Genomic DNA, 23,747 nt, shown 5'->3' with positions numbered 1-23,747 from the left:
TGAGGCAAAACTATCGGTCCCAATGATAAGCCTATGCTGAATGCACAGCACTTTTGAAAATACGAATTTTCAGAAATACGAAATTTTTTGCAACATATCTGCGATGATGGTTTGTTTTATTCATGTATTTTTAACCATATCTTAAAGAGTGGTATCTGGATGGAAATAATACAGAACGGCTGACAGTGGAATGAGGATAAATGTAGCGGAATGGGATTGCACTAATTAAATTCTTATATCTTTGGTAGATTGGCTACATTGTTGCCTTTTGTTACGTGGTCATATAGGGTGCAAACTTAGCTTTATGGGCCCTGGGAAGGAGGCAGGGCTCAGGCATGTTGTCACCTCACCATTAACTCTAGGCTTGCAAAAGTTTCGCTTTTCATTAACTCCCTAAGGTGACAATTGAAATAATTACAAATGTATAATCTGTTTGAGACCCATTTTTATTTATCTTGAATTACTCACGGAAACATTCTCAAAATTTCATTACCACAAGCTGTAAAATAGTGGATGTGTCTGACTAGCTGTTGGATTCAACAAACTATCAATGGTACACAGGCCTTGTTATTGGCTAGAATTAAGAGAGAAATGAAAAAAGCTCAATTCCTATTCAATGCCAAGTCGAGTTAAGGCACTTTAGGTTGTTATGTTAAGTTGTTTACTTTCTCATGGACTCCTCTCCTAGGTTTCGCCGAGTTAAATCGTTTTGAATGGGTGTTTATATTGCTACAATCTCAAGAAGAATAAATACTTTGAGAAAATTCATATTATTTAGGATCTAGACATTTTAATTTACTGAGTGGGCAAAAATGTATTTTTGATTAGTTAGCTTAGACTAGAACAGTGTTTCTTTCATTTTTTTGGTTTCAAAGGTGGTATAATTTTTATAGAAACACCTTCTTTTAAATTCCCTCATTCTCTACTCATGACGATTTTTGATGCAGTCACTTTCTCTCTACCAGAATGGAGTTTTTCTTTTCTGAAATTGGTATTTACTAGAGATGTGCGAATAGTATCCGCGAATACTCGAATACCTCGAATATTAGAAAGTATTCGATATTCGAGGTTTCGAATAGTTATGCGAAAAGTACCGCCTCGAATACCTCGAATACTTTGAATTTCGCGTCATACACTGTCGCACGCACGTCGTTGGTAGTTGACTCGGAAAAATGTAGAGAACTGTAGTCATTTAGTGCTCACAGCGCCGTTTTACGCAAGTTGACGAATTACATCAAATTCGTGGATTTTAGCGGTGAAAAGAGTTCGACGAGGGGAACCGAAAATGGTCGGGTGAAAAAATCCGAAAATCCCCGATTCCCCCCACCAGGAGAACCTCAGTGCCGTGGGATAGCAATCCCCCTCCATTCAGCACTCGCCTCACCCACTCTGACGCTTTCCTCTTCTCCGAAATCAAACAAAAGGTCCCAGCTCGCGCAGGGATCGCATTACGAAGACACCTGCTTCGAAAAAAATATCGAGTTACGAGAACAATAAAAACGTGTTTCACGCCCTCCCCCTTTTTCTCACCCACTGACCTTTTTCTGGCTACCTGCTTCGAAGTTCCCCATTTCTGGAGGTCAACTGCTGTGTGAGTACCGTGGGATACTTACATTAGCGCATTTCCCAAGATCCGGTATCCCTCTCCATTCAGCACTAGCCCACCCCTCTGAGGATTTCCTCTTCTTCGAAATAAAAAAAAGGTCACAGCTCGCGCAGGGATCATATTACGAAGACCTTAGCTTCGAAAAAATACCGGGTTGCACGAGAACAATAGAAACGTGTTTCCGGCCCTCCCTTTTCTCCCCCACTGACCTTTTTTTTCCTACCAGCTTCGAAGTTCTCCATTTCTGTGGAGGTCAACCGCTGAATGAGTCATCTATTAGCACAAAAGGTGTCTAAGAATGACTTTCGTCAATTGATGTTACACCTTTATTGAATTGAAATATTAGTAATGTGCGCGTAATTTCAAAAAGAATAAGACCAAACACGACGTATTTCTGAGTTTATTTAAGCATTTTACGCAAAGAAATATATGTGAAAATACGACGGAGACTTAGCATTCTGGCGAAACTCGATATGAGCAGCAGAGCTTCTCGGAAGTTGATGCGGTATTTTTTTCCGAAAGTATATATCAAGTTACAATTAATGAGTGGTGCTATAAATCTTTATTGTTACAGTCCCAGACAAAGGGACATTTTCACAGAATATTTGGTTTCTCCCTGATAGCAATTCCAATTCATCTTCTTATCTCGTGAGAACTCCCAAAGATGGACTGAAAATAATTGAAGAAAATCCGGTGGAAAAGAGCTTGTATTTTGCAAAATGCCTCAGATTGTCAGCTAGCACTTGGCAGCAGAAGTGGGGGTAAAGCGATGTTAGTTGAATTAATTATATGCCCAATTGTTTCCATAAAATTAAAATATTCATTAATCAGCTAAATTCCTGTTCGAATCATTTAAAATAAATCAAAATTACTCCCCAAAATCTTGTGTTGCCTGCTGCATAGGCAACCGAGTCAAACATTCCGGCATTCATCATTTAGTATTCGAGGTATTCGAAATTCGAGGTATTCGAAATTCGAGGTATTCGAATATTCGAGCAATGATTTAATATTCGAATTCGATATTCGAATTCGAGAAATCTGCTATTCGACCCATCTCTAGTATTCACATATCATCACCTCCGAATTTAAAAAAAAAACTTATTTGACCGGTGAAGCTTTTTTTATAAGACTATAGAGGGCCTTAAATACATAGTGCATTCCTTCTCAAATTTTGTGGATTAGTTTTCTTAAAAGGTTATTTGATTGTACATTAAGAAACCATGTTTGCACAATAGTTTCACACAAAAATATTTTTTGATTGATTTTTCATTTTAAATGCTGAAGTTGGCTCGACCATATGAAGTAGGATGTTATGACGTTTAGACATGATTATTTCATTGTCTCACTTACATTCCAGTGTGTAAAACTTTTTTTCCTTTTGGTCATTATATATATCTTTTGCTCTTGGCAGAATAAAGATGATTTTTGAAATTTGGCAATATTTTAACAAGATTGGGTATGGTGGTCATTTCCATTACCATTCTGTTTTACGAATCAGCTTAAATAATTTTGGTAAAGCATTTTACTCCACTTATTTAGGTAAATTGATTACAATACATGTGGAGGCACAACAAAATACTTTTATTTTATTTTACTGCTGGAATCATAATTTGGGCCGATATATTTTTTGCATTTTCGGTTATAGTTGATAATAGTATATACATATAATTTCCATTACATATACCAAACGTATAAATGACAAAGATGTAGACAGGTCAAAAATTTACTCATTGTGCTAGAATTTGTCATGAATAACGTAAGAGAATTTTTAAATATTGTTGCTATTCAAATGGGATATAAATATGCTTCATATTTTATTTTTTTTCCTTTAAATATAATTTTATTTTTGTAACCTGTTGTATGTGGATTAAAATAAATCATAAAATCAAGAAATAAGTTTTAATAAAATTATTTGACCCTTATCACAAAGGTCAATTTTATTTTGATTTGTAGTAATCCTATAGCATGTGGACAAATCTCTATTTGTATTTTTGTCTCAACTAAGTTTTTAGTCCTAAGTTCTGTAGCTCATGTTAGTGGACTTGTTTACACCCTTTTTTAGCATTGGGAATTATTGTTATTAACTCTGGGAATTTCATAATTTTAATCTTTTCTTTGAAGATAATGAATACATTTTTGAATTTTGAAATTCTGCAGAAAAAAATACAAATCTTAGCTTACACTGAATGGCCAACTGAAGGGAGACGTTGGAGTACTTCCAGAGGATGTTTGGATTCTTGGTACGTGTTTTGAACATTAATTAGTGAGAATGCTGTCACTGATTGGCCTGGTCTCTTAACTCTGTGCTTAATCCTTCAGTAGTCTGAAGTCTAGATCATCACTGACAACCTGAGCAAGCACAAGTCACCTTTTTAGATATGAAAGGACAATATCAGATTGCTTAGTATCTATTCACATTCTACCACTCCCCCCCCCCCCCCTTATTATGCCACATAGTGAATAGTCTTGCACCAATATCCGAGCCCTAATCAAAGACCTATGATGCATCCCAAACCTGTTAGCCTATCTAGATCAAAGTAACTAAGTTATTAGTCCCATAGGTTTAATAGACTTAGGAAACAAAAAACTTATGGACAAGGTTTTTAAGTAGGCTGGAATTACTGCATTTCAATCAGCCTTTGAGATGTTGACTCTGATGAGGTGACACATCGGCATAAATCTCAGGCTGGGTAATTATTGTACATCAAGAAAGGAAAGCTTATGTTACATAAACAATTTTATGTCTGATCTCAGAGAAAGATTGCTCGTACCTTTAAATAATTATAAGTTATGTACGGTTTCCTTTTTGTTTATTCTTATTATCCAATGTGGGATGGGTGATTTAAAAAAAAATTCATTGGTGTACCCATAGGCGGATTTAGGGTGCCACCCCCAGATGCTTAAAAATAGACAAAATTTTCTATACGAATATTATTAATTTTGTGTTTTTTAATTAAGTGTTGTGGAGCCTCAATATTTTAATTTCAAATTAATAACTTTCATATTAAAATAAAGAGAATATTTGTTGTATCTTGTTTTTATCTCAAGGATGAGAAGATTGTTTGCCTTTCAGACCCTTGTCCTTCCCCCTTCCCCCAGAATAAAATCCTGGATCTGCCCTTGTGTGTACCAGTGTGTATTGAATTAAACATGGATTCAGTCGTATGCCTCAAAAAACTTTAGCATAAGGGAAAATTTGGATATTGCTTTCTGATATTCTGGTTATTGCTCCCAAAACGTACGTGTTGTTGTCCATTTTCTCCGTTATTATTTGATTATAAAAGGATTTCTGCCTTTATGTCAGAGGGTTGCCATGAACTCACTCCAGAAAGAGGTATAATTAAATTTCTAAATCGTACATTGAAAATTGGTGTTGACGAATGTGTGGTATGTATCTACATACATATGTATTATTAAAATGTGCGTGAGATATTCCCTGAAAATAACCATATCGGGGAGGGTTTCATGGTAAACTTACGCATTTCCTAATATTCAAGTTTTTCTCCACTAAGTCTTGTTCTAAAAGAGGATAGGAGGTAATGTGTGATTATCTCAGGATAGTGCCACTCTTAGGATTATTATGATTTTTTATTTATACTAATTCATACAGAAATTTTAGTGAATATAAGCGTTTTCTCTTCAAAGATGAATTATCTTGCATGGTAGCGAGACTGTGGTGAGAATAATGATTGGATGATAACAGAAATGAGGACCCAACGCGGGCTTGTGCTGTTACACTCCTGAAAGTTGGGTGTGTAAGTCCGAGACTTTTCACCTGCACACCTCGGGAGGGGAAGGACAGAGGAAGGAAAAAGGATAGGAGGCTTGAGAGCCAATGATGTCTCAGAGGAAATGATAAGGATGGAAGGATTAGGATTGAGAAATTCCATTGCTGTCATTCGGGCCATTGGGCCACTACTAGCGAAAGCATAATTTAACGTTTCTATGGAGAGGAAAGATTTTCCCATGGAGAAGAAAAATCTTACCATTTTCCGTAGATTGATTGGATGACAGTTGAACTTAATTCTGTATGGTGGTATCCACTGGTAAGTCATGCCTAGGTTCATCTTCTAACCGCTGCCTAGAGGTGGTGACATGGCAGTCTACTGCAAATAGGAGTGGGGAGCCACCACTCAGGCCTGCATGAGAAGGGGAGTATGCAAGAGGACCTACCTGTGAAATGTCTCTAGAATATGGTATGCACGTGCTGCTGCATCTCAGTACTGTTAATTTCTGATAAATCCATCGCCATCTAGTTGTTATGGGGAGATGTTTCTCAGACAGAGCCACATAAGACACGCCACCCAGTATGTGCCAACCCCATTTCTTCTCAACTGTCATTGTCATTATCCATTCTGAAATGACCTTAGAAAGTTGGGAGATGTAACACTGAATGTGTGATTTGTAGGTGTGCCAGAATGCTGATGGGTACACACTGTGCATAAGTGATAGGCTGAGTTGCGGATGTTCAAGCATTTCACATCCACTGTCCAGTGTGGTAAGAATGTAACCCACTGGCCGATCATACCTTTCTTCCATCTGTTCCATGTAGTTTACCATTTATGTATTTGACAGGCCAGCTTCTTAAAATTCAACTTTTCATTTTGCTGAACAGCACCAACCACATAATGAAGAAAAATTGTAAATCTGGCTTCTGGTAGGGTGTGGGTAGATTGTGACCCACCCATGGATTTCACGACAGGAAACGCATTATCAAATAGAATATCCATGAGTATCATATCTTGTTTATTTAATTATTTTATGTGTTTCGTTAAAAAATATTTAGACATTTTGGGATGCCTGAGGACAAGTACACCTCAAGGAAAGAGGATACGAAGAAAGGCTGGAAGCTTCTGAGATATGTTTATGGAGTAGAATTGAGAGGATGAAATGGATGCAGAGATATAGGAATGAAGAATAATCTAACCTGGTTGGCTAGAAGAAACTGCTAAATGAAATTGCAAGGAGGGCATGTGGATAGAGCATATAATAATTGAATATTAGTGATGGAATGCTTAAGACTGATTGGGAGAAGAATATGGAGACAGGTGAAGGAGAAGAAATGATTTTATAGACAAAGTAAAGAAAATGAGACTGCATCAGTGGCGTAGCATGGAATTTCATTTGGGGAGAGGGTTCCAAAACCAGGAGGGAAAATTTTAAAAAAATGGTGCTAAGTAATGGGTTTTAAACTAATTTTAACACTTTTCATAATCGAAAAAACTTCATTTGTTAAAGAAATATTTTATAAATTAATGATTTTTCAATATTTTGTTTTCTTCTATTAAGGAAAATAATTGTGTTTTTATATTTTGGGGGGCAGGGGTGCCGACTTACAAAAAATATTGGGGGGGCCTAAACCGAGCCCTTGCCCTGGTAAATTTTATAAGTAGTGAATTTTAAGTTTTTTAAGCAATTTAGAAGAGTCATATGATCAACATTAGAACCTTGATTACTCGAATCTTGATATCTGGACACTCCGGGAAAAATTGACTAGCCTGATTCATTTTTTTCTCACATCTGTAATGAATTTTTGGGGGTCTCGGGCCCCCACCGGCCCCCTGGAGTCGGCACCACTGTCCGGACCCCCTGGATCTTCCCCCTGGCTACGTCATTGGACTGCATGCTAAGCCGGAGAAATTATTTCAATTATTTGGGGTAGTGTTAGCTGTTCACTAAGATAGGAATGGCAATGAATCTAGATAATTTGAATTTGAGTTGGTAAAAGAATTAATGAGCTATATTCAGATAATTAAATGATCGAAAAAAATTCATAATGCTGGAGCTGAAAGGGACATTCTATCCTTTTTGCTAATAACAGTGTTGCTGATGATGAGGGAAATCACAAAAAATCATTTACTGAGATTTTAAGACGGCATGAAGTACCTACCACCTTTTTACAAAGTTTGCTTATACTCTCTGATTGCATTTTAACTTGCTGTAGAATTTAGCTTTGGAACTTACTCAAATACCAACTGGATTTTAAAATTGTTGTAAAACAAACTGCAGCAGATTGTCAAATAACCTTCCTTTATGTTTTGTTGTACATAGTTCATGGTAATGTTTAAAAATTATCTAATTAAGCTTTTATGCAAAGAGTTAAAAGCTCAGAACTTGCAGCTTTTTATATGGAATATGTACATCATTTGTTCAGGGGTGGCCTGGCATCATTGGGGGCCCTCAACTCTCAGCCCTTGACCCTCTTGAGTTATGTTTGGCTTGGGGCCCTGGGAAGTAGTATACCAGTTGATCTAGTCATACTGCCCCTGACCTTGAATAAGTATTATTATTAAAGTATTCTTCTGATTAAGGTAGGTTTCCATGGAGTACATAAAAAAGGAAATTATTAATTTAAAAAATATCCTGGGATAGTTGTATAATACTCTGTAGACAAAACTGAAGTATGGTATTTTTGGAATCATTCTTAGTAAACCATTTTCTTTCAGGCATCAGATTAGTTGTGCTGGAACTTTAGGAAGGGCAAAAGCAGAGGAACCAGAGAAGTGTGCGGTTGTCATTGTTGGTGCTGGCATGGCAGGACTGGCAGCTGCAAGGGCGTTACTGAGTGGAGGCATTAGTGACATTAGAGTCTTAGAAGGTTGAGCTTTTTCAGTAACTATTGCATAAATGTAAAATTTTTAGTTTGAACTTTGGCTTTTAAATGCAATCATGTGGTATGAATTTTGACTAGCTATTAATGTTCTGCGATGTAAATAGATCTGTCTTTCCTCAAGAGGTCTAGTGTATGTGCATAAATTATGGGAATTAGGTTGATAACCACCAATATTAATTTTATTTTAAGCTCATATCCATATAAAGTGTTTCAAGAAAATATTCACTGATACTGGTAGTCTATTCATGGGCCAATTGATATTTTCACCTTGTCAGGAGATGTCTATTGTTTGTTCCCAGTCTTTTTAATTTGTTCAGGATTCAAACTTACCTCTTATTTGTGTCTTGCTTTACTTTGTAATTGCATTCAGTTTAGCATGATTATGCCCAGTACATAGGTACTTACACAAAACTTTCTGGCAGGTTTAATTTCTTTGATTTTACTGCTTGTAGATTTCGTTGTATCCATTGATAGTGAGGTGGTTATTATTTTTTTTGTAATCATATAAGCTGCTCTAAAGAATATATTTTTATTTCCGTGGATTTATTAAAAAATTTAAGAAAAATATTCAGTGAATAGGATAACTTTTAGGATTTATGTTTTTCTTTCACTTGATACTGTTCCTTGGAATTTTAGTCTAAAGAGATGTGCTTCTGGATTGCATTAAATAGTTCATTGATTCGAAATTTCAGCTCAGGATTATGCTGGTGGTAGAGTGAAGTCATTGAGCTTTGGGCAGAGTTTCATTGAACTGGGCGCTCAATGGATTCATGGAGAGGACAATGAAATATGTAAAATAGCTCAAGAGAGTGGTCTGACCTCTAATGTGACTTCAGAGGAAGGTGAAGGTAAGTCTCTTTGCCAAATGAGCACTGTTCTACATATTAATATTAAACTAAAATGATATACCTATTGGTTATCTCTTTTTCAATTTGATTTCTCTTTTTTGATTTTCCTCTGTGGATTTAAATGTTTTTATTCATAGGAGTAGTCAGGCATGGATACAGATGCCCAGCTCTATGGTGGGGGTTGTGCTTGATGCTTTTTGAAATTATTCTATCCACCCCTTTCATAATCATCATTGGGAAATTATAAGAGGGTACCCTTTGTTGTCATTCAAGCTCGTATTATGAAAATCACTCCTCAAGAAAGTGAGAAGTATTAATGTTGATAATGAAAGTGTAATACTCAGTGATTACAATACTGTGTGATTCTCTCTTTGTGCATTTTTGTTTGAAATGAATGGCATGGATCGTTGTGTATAATGAGAGCAATCAATGCCCCTAGGGGGAGTATGTTGTCACAATTCTTTTCTAATTCTGCATGATTTTCACATCAAGAGTTCAAAGTACTGTATGTAACAAGAAGCTTTGTACTCAGTCACATACATGGGGGTAAAGTTACCTAGACCAAGGGTGAAATATTCCATGATAATATAATTTGAAAAAAAAATCATTGTTGCTCAGCCTAATGATTATTTCATGGTGAGTTTTACCCTTGATATAAATATTCAAGAATAATTTCCACGAATTATTAGGGAGTGAGGTGTCCCTGAGTCAGGTGTTCACATCTAATGCATGTGAAATGAAATGGACTTTATTTTTTTGAGATAACATTTTCATTTTTACTGCTCTGTAGCATAATTATGAGCTCATGACTATGTGTGTATGCACAATTGTGGTGCAGAATGGTGTTCGGCATTGTGTGAGTTAGACAAGGCAAGTTGGATAAAAATATTGTGGTCGAGAGATGATGGAAGGATTTACTAGGAAAGATGCAGAGGATATTTATCATTATGTATTTATAAATTATAACTAATGCTTTGTACTGATTTAATATGAGCGAATTCTCCTTTTTTGCAGGCCTCTACTTGAGAGAAGATGGTTCTGTTGTAAACGTCAGTTTGATAAAAGAAGTGAAGGAAGTTGTCGATCGAATTCTGGATGAATGTGAATCTTTTGCTGAAAATCATGTCAACCTCAGTGGAATACCATCTTCTGTGGGAGAACATCTGAAGCAGAAGTTTTATAATTACTTAAATCTTTGCCGCCAATCTGGTGAATCAGAAGAGATCCTGTCCATCAAGGAAGAGCTCTATGATTGGCATTTGAGGTATGACTTAATCTTTTCAAGTATCATATAAATTCCTCCATTTAGGGAGGCAACCGTCAGAAACTTTTGATTTTTGTTTACAAGTAACTAGCTTGATGAGAAAGAATAATTTACTCGTTATATTGCTATTTTTGCCCACATTTATGCATGCATGATCAATTTCGGTTCAGGGAATTATATCCAAATTTTATGGTAAAATGAGGGTAGACGGCCCAAAATGGGTGTTAAAAATATTCATTAGTTGATGAATCCTTATAGTGAGCCTAACAATATATTAAACAAGGTCCCTAGCAAAATGTCCTCTGTCTTTAAACCTGGTACCATTTTTGCAACTTCTGGTGTGCAGAGTAAAAATCAAACCCCACCACCATCACCACAGATTTTGGTTTGTACAATAGTAATACCAGGCACAAATATTGGCTGAAAAATAGATTAAAAAAAATTCATAATCGTTTCCCCACTCTGTTCAGTGCCTATCCAATGGGAAGGGAACGACAGTGCAAAATTGCATCAGCTTATCCAATAAACAACTTAACCAAATTTTAATGCTTGCTTCATCAAATTCAATGTTTTTAAATTTGTCCATTTTTATTAGTACTGTATTGGTGATGGGCAAATGCCGATGCTGCCATCTTGCGGCTAAGTTTGCTGATGGCTGCGATTAGGAAGAAAGATATTACCATGAGTGTCCATTGCCTCATAGTCTGAGGTTACCAAAGATTGATGCCACCAGAGTGAAACACAGTTATGTACACAACATTTACTTTATAGGAGCTAAACTTCACTTGGAGAACAATGTTTTTTCCCAAAGAAATAGTTCAGATTTAAAAAATTTTCAGAGTTGGCCCAAAAGGATGCTGTGGAGTGACAAGTGTCACCACACGTCAATAAATGTGATTAGAAATGCTTTTCTTGACTTTGGCAGCGTCAGGTTCACTTTGAAGTTTTACAATGCTTTCAAGCTCATTACTTTCCACAGTGCCTTGGTGGTATACAATGCCTTTCTGCATTAATGCACTTGAGACTTGATATGTGTACACAAAAGGCTCTTAAATATTCATCAATTCTTTTCAAACTTTGTTTGTCAAGCTGGTGGAATGGAAACTTGAATTGGAGAACCAGTTATAATGGGGTGCTCTCCTCCTTAAATCTTCTCTACCCTAGCCTAAAATCAATTTTGGCCCTCCCAAAAATATTATCTTTGAGTGCTAGGTACCAGTTTGAGATCAATGGCTTCAAATATGCTGTGTTGGTTGCATACATGCAGGATGTGGCTAAAGCTTGAGATTTGTGCATCATACTTCATTTTCACTCTGCTTTATTATTATTATATTATTTGTCTTATGCGTTTTTATACTTTGTAATATGGTATGATAATATAGTGTTTTTGTACTCTCAACGTTTTAGGTTTCAAGTAATTGACAACTCTTGCTTGAGGCTTGAAAACCTGTCAGCTAAGGCATGGGGAAACTATGAATTTTGTGATGGTTCTGATCACGTCAATTTCAAAAGTGGGTATTCTACTTTAATCGATAAAATTGTCAGTGATCTTCCTCCTGGTATTTTGCAAGTAAATTGTCCAGTAAAAGAGGTGAAATGGCTCCCTATTATTCAAGCATCTCAAGAAGAAACATTAAAAAAAGGAAGCCTGTCAAGTATTTTCTGCTCAACCAAAATTTTTTCACCCCCAGACTTGGAAGGTAAGTTGTTTGATTGGGTATTCTCCTATGTTTGAATAATAGAGCACCTGGGTATCCCAGAGATTGATTATTGATCGCCAGGAATGGATGAAGTACCAATGAAAGTAACTGAACTTATTTACATTTACTTTTTAAAATTTGTTATCAGTTGTGAGTTCTAATTTCATGTGTTACAGATTCTAGGTTGAATGTATTCTAAGACCAGTGGTGTAGCGAAGTTTTTTCAATTATGAAAAGTGTAAAAATAACTTTTAAACCCTCTACAGCAGACTCCCGATTATACGGCTGTGGTTTATCCGTGTTGCGGCTTTTCCGTGCATGAGTTTTACACTTTTCCGATGTTTTCCGCGGTCTTAAAAAAAAGAAAATAAAAATGACGCAAAAGCACCAGGATTTTTTCATTTCAATGCTAGGCTACACCGAATTTATTATTTCTATTAGAATTCCCTTCGTAAAATGGAATTATTTTGTTTACTAGCTGACAAGGAATGTTTCAAGTCCACTTGGACGTCTGCCGCGTTGACGATCCGCGGACGTTGGCGATCAGCCGCGGGAAAAAAACTCTTGATTATTTTTTAAAGATTCTTCAATGTTTAACCAATCGTATATTAGAAAAAAAATGTTACTAACGATTTTCAATTGCATATTCCATATTGCAAATTCACAATTGTAGCCATGGCCTCGCATGCGGTTGAATACGGCCCAAGTGAACCGGAGATTTCGTCGCACTCGGGTATGTTTATGCCGCGACGAGTCAAGGTCAAACTGTAGAGAAAGGGAATATTAGAAGTGAAGGCAGCGAGGGAAGTGGTAGTAGAGATAGAATGAGTCATAATCGGGCACTCGCCTGCGTAGATAATTTTCCATAAGTCCTGGTTTCCTATAACCGCTGCTGCGCGATGGCGTGATTGCACGCCCGTTGCCTTCGCGGGACTTCCATGTTCCTGTTTTCCTAGCATGGCGGTGCGCGATTGCGCTCAGTGATCACGGATCCATATCCCGCAACAGTTACATCACGGATAACTTGTGCGAGACGCGCCTACGCAGCGTGGTGCCTGACAGTGTAGTTTCTGACGTCGCACAGTGGTTTTGAAGCATTCGTGGAAACCTCTCTTCAGAATCCGTGATCTTGCAGCCACGGATGCGTGGTTTTCGGATACCATGTATGACACGGAGCTGTAGGAATGCGAGTACAATCACGTTTTCGCCGCTAAAAAGATCGCGGTCGGGATAAGAAAGCTCTTTATAATTCCGGAAAGCAATCTTAAATAACAGACGATGTGCATAAATAATATTTAATCGTTTGATTTACATGAATTATGAAAATTAAATAATATTGAAGTGAAAGTTTGGTTTATTCGTGCTACCTCTCCCCATCATAAGCCCGGATAATCGGGAGTATGCTGTACTTAGTAACCTGTTTTTCAAATATTTTTCCCCGGATCCCCCTGGTTTTAGACCCCCCAAACAAAATTTCTGGCTTCTCCACTGTCATGACCTATCAAAGTTCGCACTATGCGTTGTATCTGTGTTTATGTGAATGAAAAACATTGTAGTTAATAAAATGCAATGACTTAAAAGGTGACTGTGTCGGAAATTCATTGAACTTCTTCGTTGCAGGTGAGAATGCTCCAGTTAAAATAACGTGTGAGAATGGCAGGCAGTTAATGGCTCAACATGTCATAATAACTTGCTCATTGGGTTATTTGAAAGAAAATCACCAGAAGATGTTTACTCCTCAACTTCCAAAGCAAATACAAGATGTTAGTAGCATATCATTAATTTTGCTTTGAAGGTTTATTTTTAATATTAGAGTTAATAGACAAATTGAAATAATTGACATTAACAAAACCAATAAAATAATCTCTTCTTCATTGATCAAAGAATCTTAACAGCTAATAATTTCCAGCTTACTGTCTCTCATCGTACCATTACATTCTTTGAACTTATAATTATTTTGTGTCTGGCCTTTTGATTTTAGTTTTGAGTGATGCAATTCAGTTTGTTTGATTGCATAAATGGCTAATGAGCTGGTGGCATAGAAATAAATAAATAAATATAATGCATATAATCAGTGGCAGATCCAGGATAGGGACAAGGGATCTAAGTGAGGGGTAACCTCCCTGTAGTAGTGGGGGCCAGAACAAAATTACCATTCTATCTAGTGTAAATTGGATATCCAAGGAGGGGGCTATAGCCCATTAACTCCCATCCCCCATAGATCCACCATAGCATAAAATGGACTTTCTTTGTAAGGTTCTGCACATTCTGCAAAAAGTTCTACACATACCTTAATTATTTTCAATGGCCATGCCAAAAGTTAAATCAACTGCATAAATAACTGTGCCACTGAGGAGTAAATACATGCCTAAAAAATAAGTTTGGTCTGCTCACATTCAGATTATAAATAAATGTGATCTTGTTGTCTCATAGCCTTGAATAAATTCATTCAATTTCATTTTCATTTATTAGTATGATACTCATAATTGTTATTTAAGTGGTTGAGTTTTCTGTATGATTCTTTTTGATTGAGTTACTCTCTCTTTCCATGGAGGCTGTGTAGTTCTTTTAATGGACAGTTATCCTCATCTTCCAAAATATGAAATGGATAAAATATACCATGTTAATTGTGACATATGTGGTTATGATATTTAACATAGATAATTAGAAGCAAATACTCGTGACATAAGAGCTAGAAATTTTTATAAATGTCGGATTGCTCCAGTTGTTTTCAGTTGATGGTGAGAATTACCCTAATCAATCTATCATTTCAACCAACAGACAATAAGTGACATGGGATTTGCCACAATTGATAAAATATTTCTTGATTTTGGTGATCCATGGTGGGAACCTCACATACAAGGCTTCCAGATTTTATGGGCAAAGAAAACAGAAGCATTGCATTCTTATTCAGATGTAAGTAGATCTCGACCATATCATGAATTTGTATTATGAATTACATTATTTGCAGACAAAATCTTCTTAATTTCATTCTGAAAAAAATGAACATTGGATGAAAATTTTAACTCATCTGATATTAATTTAAAAAAGTAGCCATAGACTTGCATTTTATGTAGTTAGACTTCATTATGATTCCATCTAGGTATTTATTTGCATAATTTCTATCATTAGCAATATCGTAAGTACTTTTATTCTTTTAAAAATGCCATCTTCATACAAATAAATTTGTAGTTTATTAAAAGTAGAAATCAAAAATTCAAATTTGCAGACGCTATAGATTGTATGATTTCTTGTTTTTTTTTACTTGTAGTCTAGAGGGCAGTGTTATTTTTTTATTATATGGTATCAGTGTCTCTTAAAACCTCAAGCATAAGAAATAGGCAAGCAAGGTAAAGCTAGAGCGAAGGTAAAAATGTTTGTGAACGCATGGAAGGTATAATGTAGTTTCCCCTTGTGGTCCCTTTTGACGTGACACACCACGCATTGTTAGGCATTTGAAGGGTAGCTGAGTCTTAACTGTGCTTACGCAATTTGGATTTAAGGGGAACCCATGTAAAAACAAGTCATTCTAGGTTACCTGCATTAGCAGTAATTTCCTGAGGGAGCAATGGCTGGGGGTAGTGGTGTTTATTTTAGGTTTTACATTTCCTTGTAGGAGGATATCTATATATGTTCTTGAGTTGAAAACAAATGGAAGTCAGTGTATTTTACCTATCTTGTGCAGTCTATTGAAAGCATAATTTAGACGTAAAAGAGTTGCAGATGAGAGGGTGCAATTGTGAAATACGATAAATGTATTTGAATACCCGTGGTTTGGAAATGGGATTATAAATTGTGACAACTCATGATGGTTGCTAGAATCCACCACCTCTCAAATCTCTGAGCTGTCTTCTTAGTAACTTTTACTGCCTAATATTATTGGTTTTATGTAGTAAGAAAATAATTCTCTGATGCCATATGATATGCAAATTTTAATGTAATGTGTTGATGTATGTATTATGTAATGCAAGTGCCCAAATGTTCATTCTTGTAATTATCTGGTATATACATGATTCTGAAATATATAATATTAAAATTGTATTTTAGGATTTTTTTTTCATCCTTTATTTAACAGTGATAGACAATAGCTTTTTTTTTGCAGGAAGACTGGACGAGAGATATTTCAGGTTTTGATGTTTTACACAACCATAAAGGTGTTCTACTGGGCTGGGTGGGTTCAAAAGGTGCTGAAATTGTGGAAAAGATACCGGAAGATGAGGTTGGCAGACAGTGTGTGTTGCTTCTAAGGAAATTTACTCGAAACAAAGACATTCCATTTCCCAAGAGAGTGATCAGGTATGGAAATTTTTCATTTGCTGCTAGAAATTTTTCTTCGTATTTTCTTTGTAAAGGCTCAGGATGTTGCCTTTTTGTAGAATGTGTTTAAAGCTCTCAGATCTTCTTCAATGCCTGTCTATCTTACTTCACAATATTTTACCGCAGCTCCGGTGTAGTTAGACATTTTCATGTATTTGGTCCTATCTGTATTGATTTCGAGCCCCATTCTTGTACCAGTGCCTTCTAAAGCGTGTGTGATGAATCAAGTTTTTTTTGCTATCCGTGCAAAATTCACCTTTGTAAATGCAATTCCTTTTTTAAATTAATTCACAATTTTCCCCTTAGTTTCAATTCTTTCATAAATAATTTATATATCTCAATTCAGTAAATTTAATTTCATATGTATTTTACAATGCTTGTCATTAATTTGGGATTGAACTATTGTATTCAATAGAGCCAACCACTCACTTTCTCACTTATACTACTTCTGACTCTCTTCAGTGTTGTATCTCTAATGCTCCAGTATATCATTCAGACTCTTCAAGTTTGCTATTGTTAAGTTTCTCCCATCACTCAAGTCAGGGGCGGATTTAGGGGGGTCACAGGGGTTATGACTTCCCCCAAATTTATCAAAAGTTTTTATTAGTTTAATTGTTTTTGTATCCTTGCATGCCTAAAATTGCTCAGTTTCATCTGTTGATAAGAATAAAAATGAAATTTTAGGCTCCAAAATGCATTAAAAATTGGTATTCTAAAAAATTTTACGTTGGAGTACAATTCTTAATCTTTTTCTGCAAAATTAAGGAATTTATACCCTTGCTATTACACTTGTTTTTTTTACAGTTAGAGTTTTCATTTCTAGGTGAAATCTCCATACATAATATGTATTATTTTATGGTGATTATGCCCATCTTAATGTTGTAATTTCAGGTTGTGACAGAAAGAGCGACTTTTTTGTGAATATTTACAATGTTTAAGTAATACATGCAGGTGATTACTAACAGTCAATAAAAATCTCATATGTAATAAGGAAGAGTTCTCTGGGATACCTATGAGAACTCTTTCTACTATCAAGTTGCTGGGAAAGCCTGAAATCCTTCAAAACTCTTATACTATCCATCATTTAAAATTTGAACAGGTCGCAATGGCATAGTAATCCATATGTGAGAGGAGCGTACAGTCACACAACTAATATATGTGATGCTTCTGGAAGTTCTCCATCATCACTGTCAGGACCTGTATATAGTGAAGTATCACATGATAGCAGCAATCAGGAATTAAAGGTATGTTGCTCTATGCATCTATCTGTGGCTAAATTTTTTTTAAAGTTTGAAGTCTCTGGGATATACCTGTATGTGTTTAATTTCCAGTTGTATTGGTGTAATTGTACTTAATAAAATGGATAACTCTATAAAAATCTTGAATTGTATGCCATATCATCAGCAAGTTTTTTCATCCACAAAAGTGCGCATGGGAATTGCCTCTGCGTTTTACCTAGTCATAATGTGAACAATATTTTTTGTTACGCATGTATTCAATTTTTTGGTCCTCAGTTCCACTTGATCTTGAGTTTCTAACTAGAGCCAAAAATAATCTGTGCTGAAATGACGACCTCAAAAACCAATTTGATGATTTACTTGAGTAAAATTTGCAGAACATACGTCAAATAGAGTTGTTATATGGATCCATGTTCAGTTGAATGCAGTTTTTGTAATACCCTAACCAAAAATGTGATTAGCTTCATAAATTGTGGTAAATATTTATAAAAATAAGTATGTATAGACTACATTTATCATAGGCACGTAGAAGATATTAATTTTGTGTGAGAATTGCTTTGAAGTCATATTTTGTTTCAGTGCCACCATCCAACATTATTATTCGCGGGTGAGGCAGCACATGACTGCTACTTCTCGACCACGCATGGAGCTTTTGAAAGTGGCAAAGATCAGGCGATGCAAATTATTAATTTGGTACAGAATCCTCTCTATAAAGGTCCTATACGCATGTCTTATGTGCCTGATAAAATTGCAAAACAATGACATGCTATTTAAAATGAGACGGTGACTTAGCCATGAAGAATTTATTTCATCCTGCAAACTTCTCAGCAAGAATCTTTATGGTTAACCACTTCAGTCTTCCTAAAAGTGTTCACTACAGCTGTAAAAATTGTTATCTCTCTATGTTCCCTGTAATCAGAAGCTATTGTAGGGAGCAGGGAGCTATAAATTATTGTAGGGAGCTAGAAAATGTTATTTTTCTACTTTGTTTGCAGCCTTCTAAGGTTTCATGTAAACAATCCATTCATGTTATGTTTAAATTCCTGAATTTTAATTAGGAAAGAATGAATGAGGAAGCAGAAGTAATTTTTTGTATCGTGTATGGATGATTGTAGTGGCACTACTATAATAGTTTTTCTATATTTTATACATCTTTTCATAGGAGGCTTATTGTATTGTTTAAAATTTTGCCAAAAAATATGTGAGATGTTAGAGTTGATTTTATTTTTTGTTTGTCTAGTTCATTATTTTCTACCTGGTCATTTTCTCAAGTTAAATTTTATTCAGTAATGATACATATGTGTTATTTTAAAAAAGTCTTTTCTAAAAATATTGTTAGGTGCTATTCCAAACTCTCAAGAAGAATGATAGGGCTGGAGTGCTTAGAAATCAGAAAACTAAAAATATTCAGTTTGAAATAATTAGGAATCAATAAAAATTCAAAACTGATTCTATTTGCATAAATATTTTATTTCCAATCTTTCTGCAAAGCATGAACTTTATAATGATACTCAGTCCAATTTGAGAAATTACTTGTACTGAACTATGCCCTGTGTTATGGGCCATTAAGCAATGTTTCATTGTTTCTATTATAAAATTAATTTTCTATTCTAAAATTAATTAATGATTCCATTCTGAAAATAACAAAAAGTCATGCAAATATATCTGGCCATGTTTTATTGAATATGTATTCAGGTTTTAGTCATTGATGCCACCATCAGGGGATAACACTAAGTTCTTTTCTAATATTCATCATTCGATGAATATTAGAAAAGAATAAATTCATAAATTTCATAATTCATCATTCGATGATAAAATAAGAGCACCTGATAATGGCATGAATTGCTGCAACCCAAGTCATTAATGAAACATAACCTGGGAAATTTCCATAATTTATAATTTTTAGTATGAAATATGCATATTTAATTATGGACCCTTTCATCTGGAGGAAATTTGAAATGATATTGAAAACTGTAGTTTGCATTTTGAATTCTATTTTGTGAAGGATTAAAAGTATCAAGCTTAGTCTTATGTTTTACCTTTTGTGGCAATACTTTGTGCTTCCCTTTTTAGCAGATGAAATATGGAGAGGTATTCAGCCAAGATTATTTTCCTGAAATCTTCGGTATCTCTTTGATAATGATTATTTATGGTGCCTATTACATCATAATTTAGATAAGTGAAGAGGATGTAAATATATGTTCATTCACTTTACTTAACAATTAATAGATAGAAAATCTAGAGAATCAAAAGCACTTTAGACCTATGCCTTCTTATTTGGGAGGTAACTTAGTACATTGTGTGTTAGGGACATTAAGCTAGCTGTAGTACTAATTCTCAATTTTCTTGGAGTTTTGGAGAATTTAAGCCAAGTACTATCTGATTCTTGTGAAAATACATACCTATTTGGTGCTTGTCACTTCTCACATGTTGAACTGCCTTTTACATACTATTTCCTTAACTTTGAGTACTGATTTCATGCTGTTATTTATAGCATAGGGATTTGATAAAATTGTTTGATGTGCCACTGCCATCAATTGCCAACCTTCGATTTTCATTGATGCTGTTGGTTGTGGAGAAGATATGCCTCAAATTGATGTCTTTTGGTTCTAATGTGTTAACTTGTCAGCCTTCGGTGCTTATTTGAAAACTGCCTCAAGGTTATATGAAGGTGAGAAATTTTTATATGCATATTAATTTATATTTTTGCCTTTGAGTGGAAAGTTTACGATATTTTTACCAATGGACTGCAAAGTGCATTTGTCCTAACATTTAAGAAAAAATATATAGTTTACATTGTAAATGCTATAAAAGTAAAAATTAAGTGATCTTTAGAAATTAATTAATGTCATTTTGGCTCTCTCGAAGCGTGATTTGGATGATAGTGTAATTTATGATAGTGCTGAATATTTTTTCATCAGGATTTTATTGTATTTTTATACGTATTGCTTTCAGTATTTAGCATTTTCTGAGTTTTCCAAAACTTATACATACATATTAGGGAAAAATAAAATATTCCTATAGTAGGTTACATTTTGGTGAACATTCAGCAAAATTGGTAAATTTTCAGTGAATTGAGAAATTGGATATCACTAGCCACCCTGGTTTATTGATGTGATTGTTTTTAGAAGAGTTACAGCTTGTTGTTTGAAGTTGTGCGAGTGCTGCATAACTTTGAGGATACAAATTTGTCTGTACATATATGTTTAACAATGATACCTTTAAAGGTTGCTGACTTCTAATAGAAACGAGGGGTTTGATGCTAGTGGTCCAGGCCAAGCTCCTCATTAAAAAACTTTCATGTTAAGATCAATATTTTGTCTCAGTAACACATTTCCCATTGACATGATCTAAGGGGTGAATGATTTTTTTTTCAAAAACCTCGGGAGAAATCCAGAAATCCAGTCCAACATTTGCCTTAAGAATAAAAGTGTTCATATTTAAAAAAACGTTTATTCTTTGAGAATGGCCAGTTTTTTAGCACACAGTGGGCCATTTTTCAATCATTTTGAATATCTATCTGTTGCATTCTACTTATCTCAATAGGTTGACTTTTATTTTACGTATCTTAGCTTTAATGAAAAAAATTTCATTTTAAATTTTTTTGAGTGAAAATATGTGTGGATGTAATATTTCAAGTCTTTAAGCCTCTAAGGGTTAAAATGCTTTGTGGAATTTTAACTAACTCATCCCATTGTATTAAATTCTCTTAATCATTGTGATTGAATCAATTTGAATACCTACATGTATGTCCATAATAATCTCAATACTGGTGCATCTTAAAAGTATATATAATGACCTGTACTCATCATATTTCATTGCAATATCATTAATTAATTGCTCAAGAACTTTTCTATTAATTATCCAAAAATTTACCATGAATTACTTGCTGCTTGAAGGGAAAATTATGGAGGTACTTATATTACATTTCTGAATCTTTCAAAGTGTAGACAGCTATTAATAGAGCTGTCAATTAACCTTTAAATCAAATTTTAAAGCTTATTAACCTTTTTCGCTCAAACTTTTAATATGACTCGTCAGCTTATTTATATTCCCTACACTTTCGTGTTATGCGGCTCGTGATACCACCATATTTTGTAGATCATGATTGGATGTTATCTGTAGCTATCTTCATTTAACTTAATTTTTTAAATTGAAAATCAATATTGAATCAAAAATATGTAATTAAATCCGTACAGTGACAGTTTTTGGGGCTTGTCAAAACTGAGGAGGTCAAAAACGGGAATTGGGACTGTTAGAATTTTTGAGAAACTAATAATCTCTATTTGGCCCCTTCCATTAAATAAAGGAATACCAATACTGCACACCATGGATAGGATATGGGCTTTAGCTCCTCTAGTCTACCTTTGGCTACTCATACATCTTATACAGTCTGATTATAGTGAGTAGTATTCAAGGCAATCATAGTATGTATACATATGAAATATAAATTGAAGTTTCAAAAATGTTTTGAAAAATAATTGCAAAGTTGCTGCTGCAATATGAGCTTTTCATGAAAACAGTTATCGCCATGTTAACAGCATTTTGATATTTAATGCTCAATTAACCTAATGACTGACTTATATGTTGGTATGTGTTTTGTATAAGTGAGATATTGAAAAAGGAAATCACATTTAGATTTTCTATTTGGGTTTCAAATGAAGGGGCAGAATTTTTGTCATTTACAATTCCTTATGAGAACAGTGTCATATGTTATTATTCCCATAAAAATGTACCAATGTTTCACTTTCATTTAATGGTGCATAAGACAAGAATGTTATCAGTGTTTTCAATAATTTACTTTCTTTGAGAGTATGTGTACAATAGTATTGTGTTATACAATGCAAGTATTATCCATATTTCACCAAGGGTTTTATCCTTCCAAAGTTACACGCTTAAATTAATTTTCAATAATTGTTTACTGGAGATGGGTAAAGTAACGAGAAAAAGTAACTGAGCTTAATGACTGTTACTTTAAAAAAATTGTAGTTCATTCCAAGTATCAATTACAGTTCACAGAAGCCACTATGAAGTCACCCTTCATTTTTATGAGTAGTCACCGTTATTTTTCATAAACCTATAGAAAATGTCGAGAGTTTAGAAAGGACTTTTTTTAGGAACATATTTTGAGCTAAAACTCAAATTCATAATATTTTCTATGAAAAATTATGAATGAATTTCTTTAAAAAATTGCTGGGAAAGAATTAGCATAGATGGCGGAAATAACCTTACGTCGAATAATGACTTTTTGATTATATTTTAAAGGTGAAATAATAAGCAGAAAGTGAAAATTACTTACAGATTACTATGACTAAATTACTATTGTGATTGTTTTGGGGGGGGGGGGAGAGAGGGGTAGCGCAACATTACTTTTCTTGGTGCCTCAGGGGTTTGTAGTGCTTCTCAGCAATCATGACTTAGGGGTCTATGGGTGAACAAGTGGCTTTTAGATATTCATTGACTATTTTTAAACATTTTTTGCTAAGTTGGTGGAACAAAGACTTTCATTGGAGAGCCACCTGAAATACTACCATATATTTTCAATTTTTTCAGAAATTACGGAGGGGTCTGCCCCGCTTAACCTTATGACTAGCTATTGTTAGACTTTTAAAACTGCAATGATTGTAAGTAAAAATTTTAACTAAAATGTATGTAATTGTTACTTGTAACTCAGGCACTACCCATCTTAACTGTTTACCCCAAGTTGTAAGTTTTAAATGAGCAATTAGCTGACTCAGTTTTTTAGGCATGACAGTTACCGTTACTTATTCACTTTTATTTAATTTTTAATTTCATATAGCCTCAGGAACAGTGAACAAATTCTGATATTTCTGAATTTAAGTGATTAAATTTTATTACAAGTTTGCTGCATGACAAAGAAAAATTGCTCTTTCCTTTTTATCCTTTGATTGCATCAATGTGTTACCATGTAAGAGAGAATTATTTGTAGAGTCTGGTACTCTCTAATGAAACTCAATTTTTGTATTATCATTTGTGATACAATTTATGCAATCCATTGTTATAAATCCATGTATCTTGTTATTACATGTTATGAAAATAAATATAAAACACAATTTTGCATTTTTATCTCACCAGTTTTTATCTTATCTCTTCTTTTCATCAAAGTATTGTTAAGGAAACTTTTATTATAGGAAGTATTG

The 23,747-nt window shown here is 34.6% G+C and overlaps 1 protein-coding gene across 3 annotated transcripts in view; it reads left to right on the top strand.

The window, feature by feature from the left end:
• The window catches only part of LOC124155714 (spermine oxidase-like), a 42,783-nt gene extending 19,110 nt beyond the window's left edge, over nt 1-23,673 (top strand). For all 3 annotated transcript variants that reach the window (XM_046529761.1, XM_046529760.1, XM_046529762.1), the window contains 9 exons: nt 8,053-8,204; nt 8,912-9,067; nt 10,082-10,331; nt 11,739-12,031; nt 13,652-13,794; nt 14,813-14,947; nt 16,134-16,327; nt 17,448-17,592; nt 18,166-23,673. In XM_046529761.1, the coding sequence (XP_046385717.1) occupies nt 8,053-8,204; nt 8,912-9,067; nt 10,082-10,331; nt 11,739-12,031; nt 13,652-13,794; nt 14,813-14,947; nt 16,134-16,327; nt 17,448-17,592; nt 18,166-18,348 (1,651 nt within the window). In that variant the 3' untranslated portion in view covers nt 18,349-23,673. The remainder of the gene's footprint in view (nt 1-8,052; nt 8,205-8,911; nt 9,068-10,081; nt 10,332-11,738; nt 12,032-13,651; nt 13,795-14,812; nt 14,948-16,133; nt 16,328-17,447; nt 17,593-18,165) is intronic.
• The last annotated feature ends 74 nt before the right edge of the window (nt 23,674-23,747 follow it).

This window comes from Ischnura elegans, chromosome 3 (genome assembly GCF_921293095.1).
Source record: "Ischnura elegans chromosome 3, ioIscEleg1.1, whole genome shotgun sequence".
In the NCBI taxonomy this organism is placed as follows: domain Eukaryota; kingdom Metazoa; phylum Arthropoda; class Insecta; order Odonata; family Coenagrionidae; genus Ischnura; species Ischnura elegans.
Note: the sequence above shows the minus strand (reverse complement) of the source record. Positions and strands in the feature narration are given on the sequence as shown.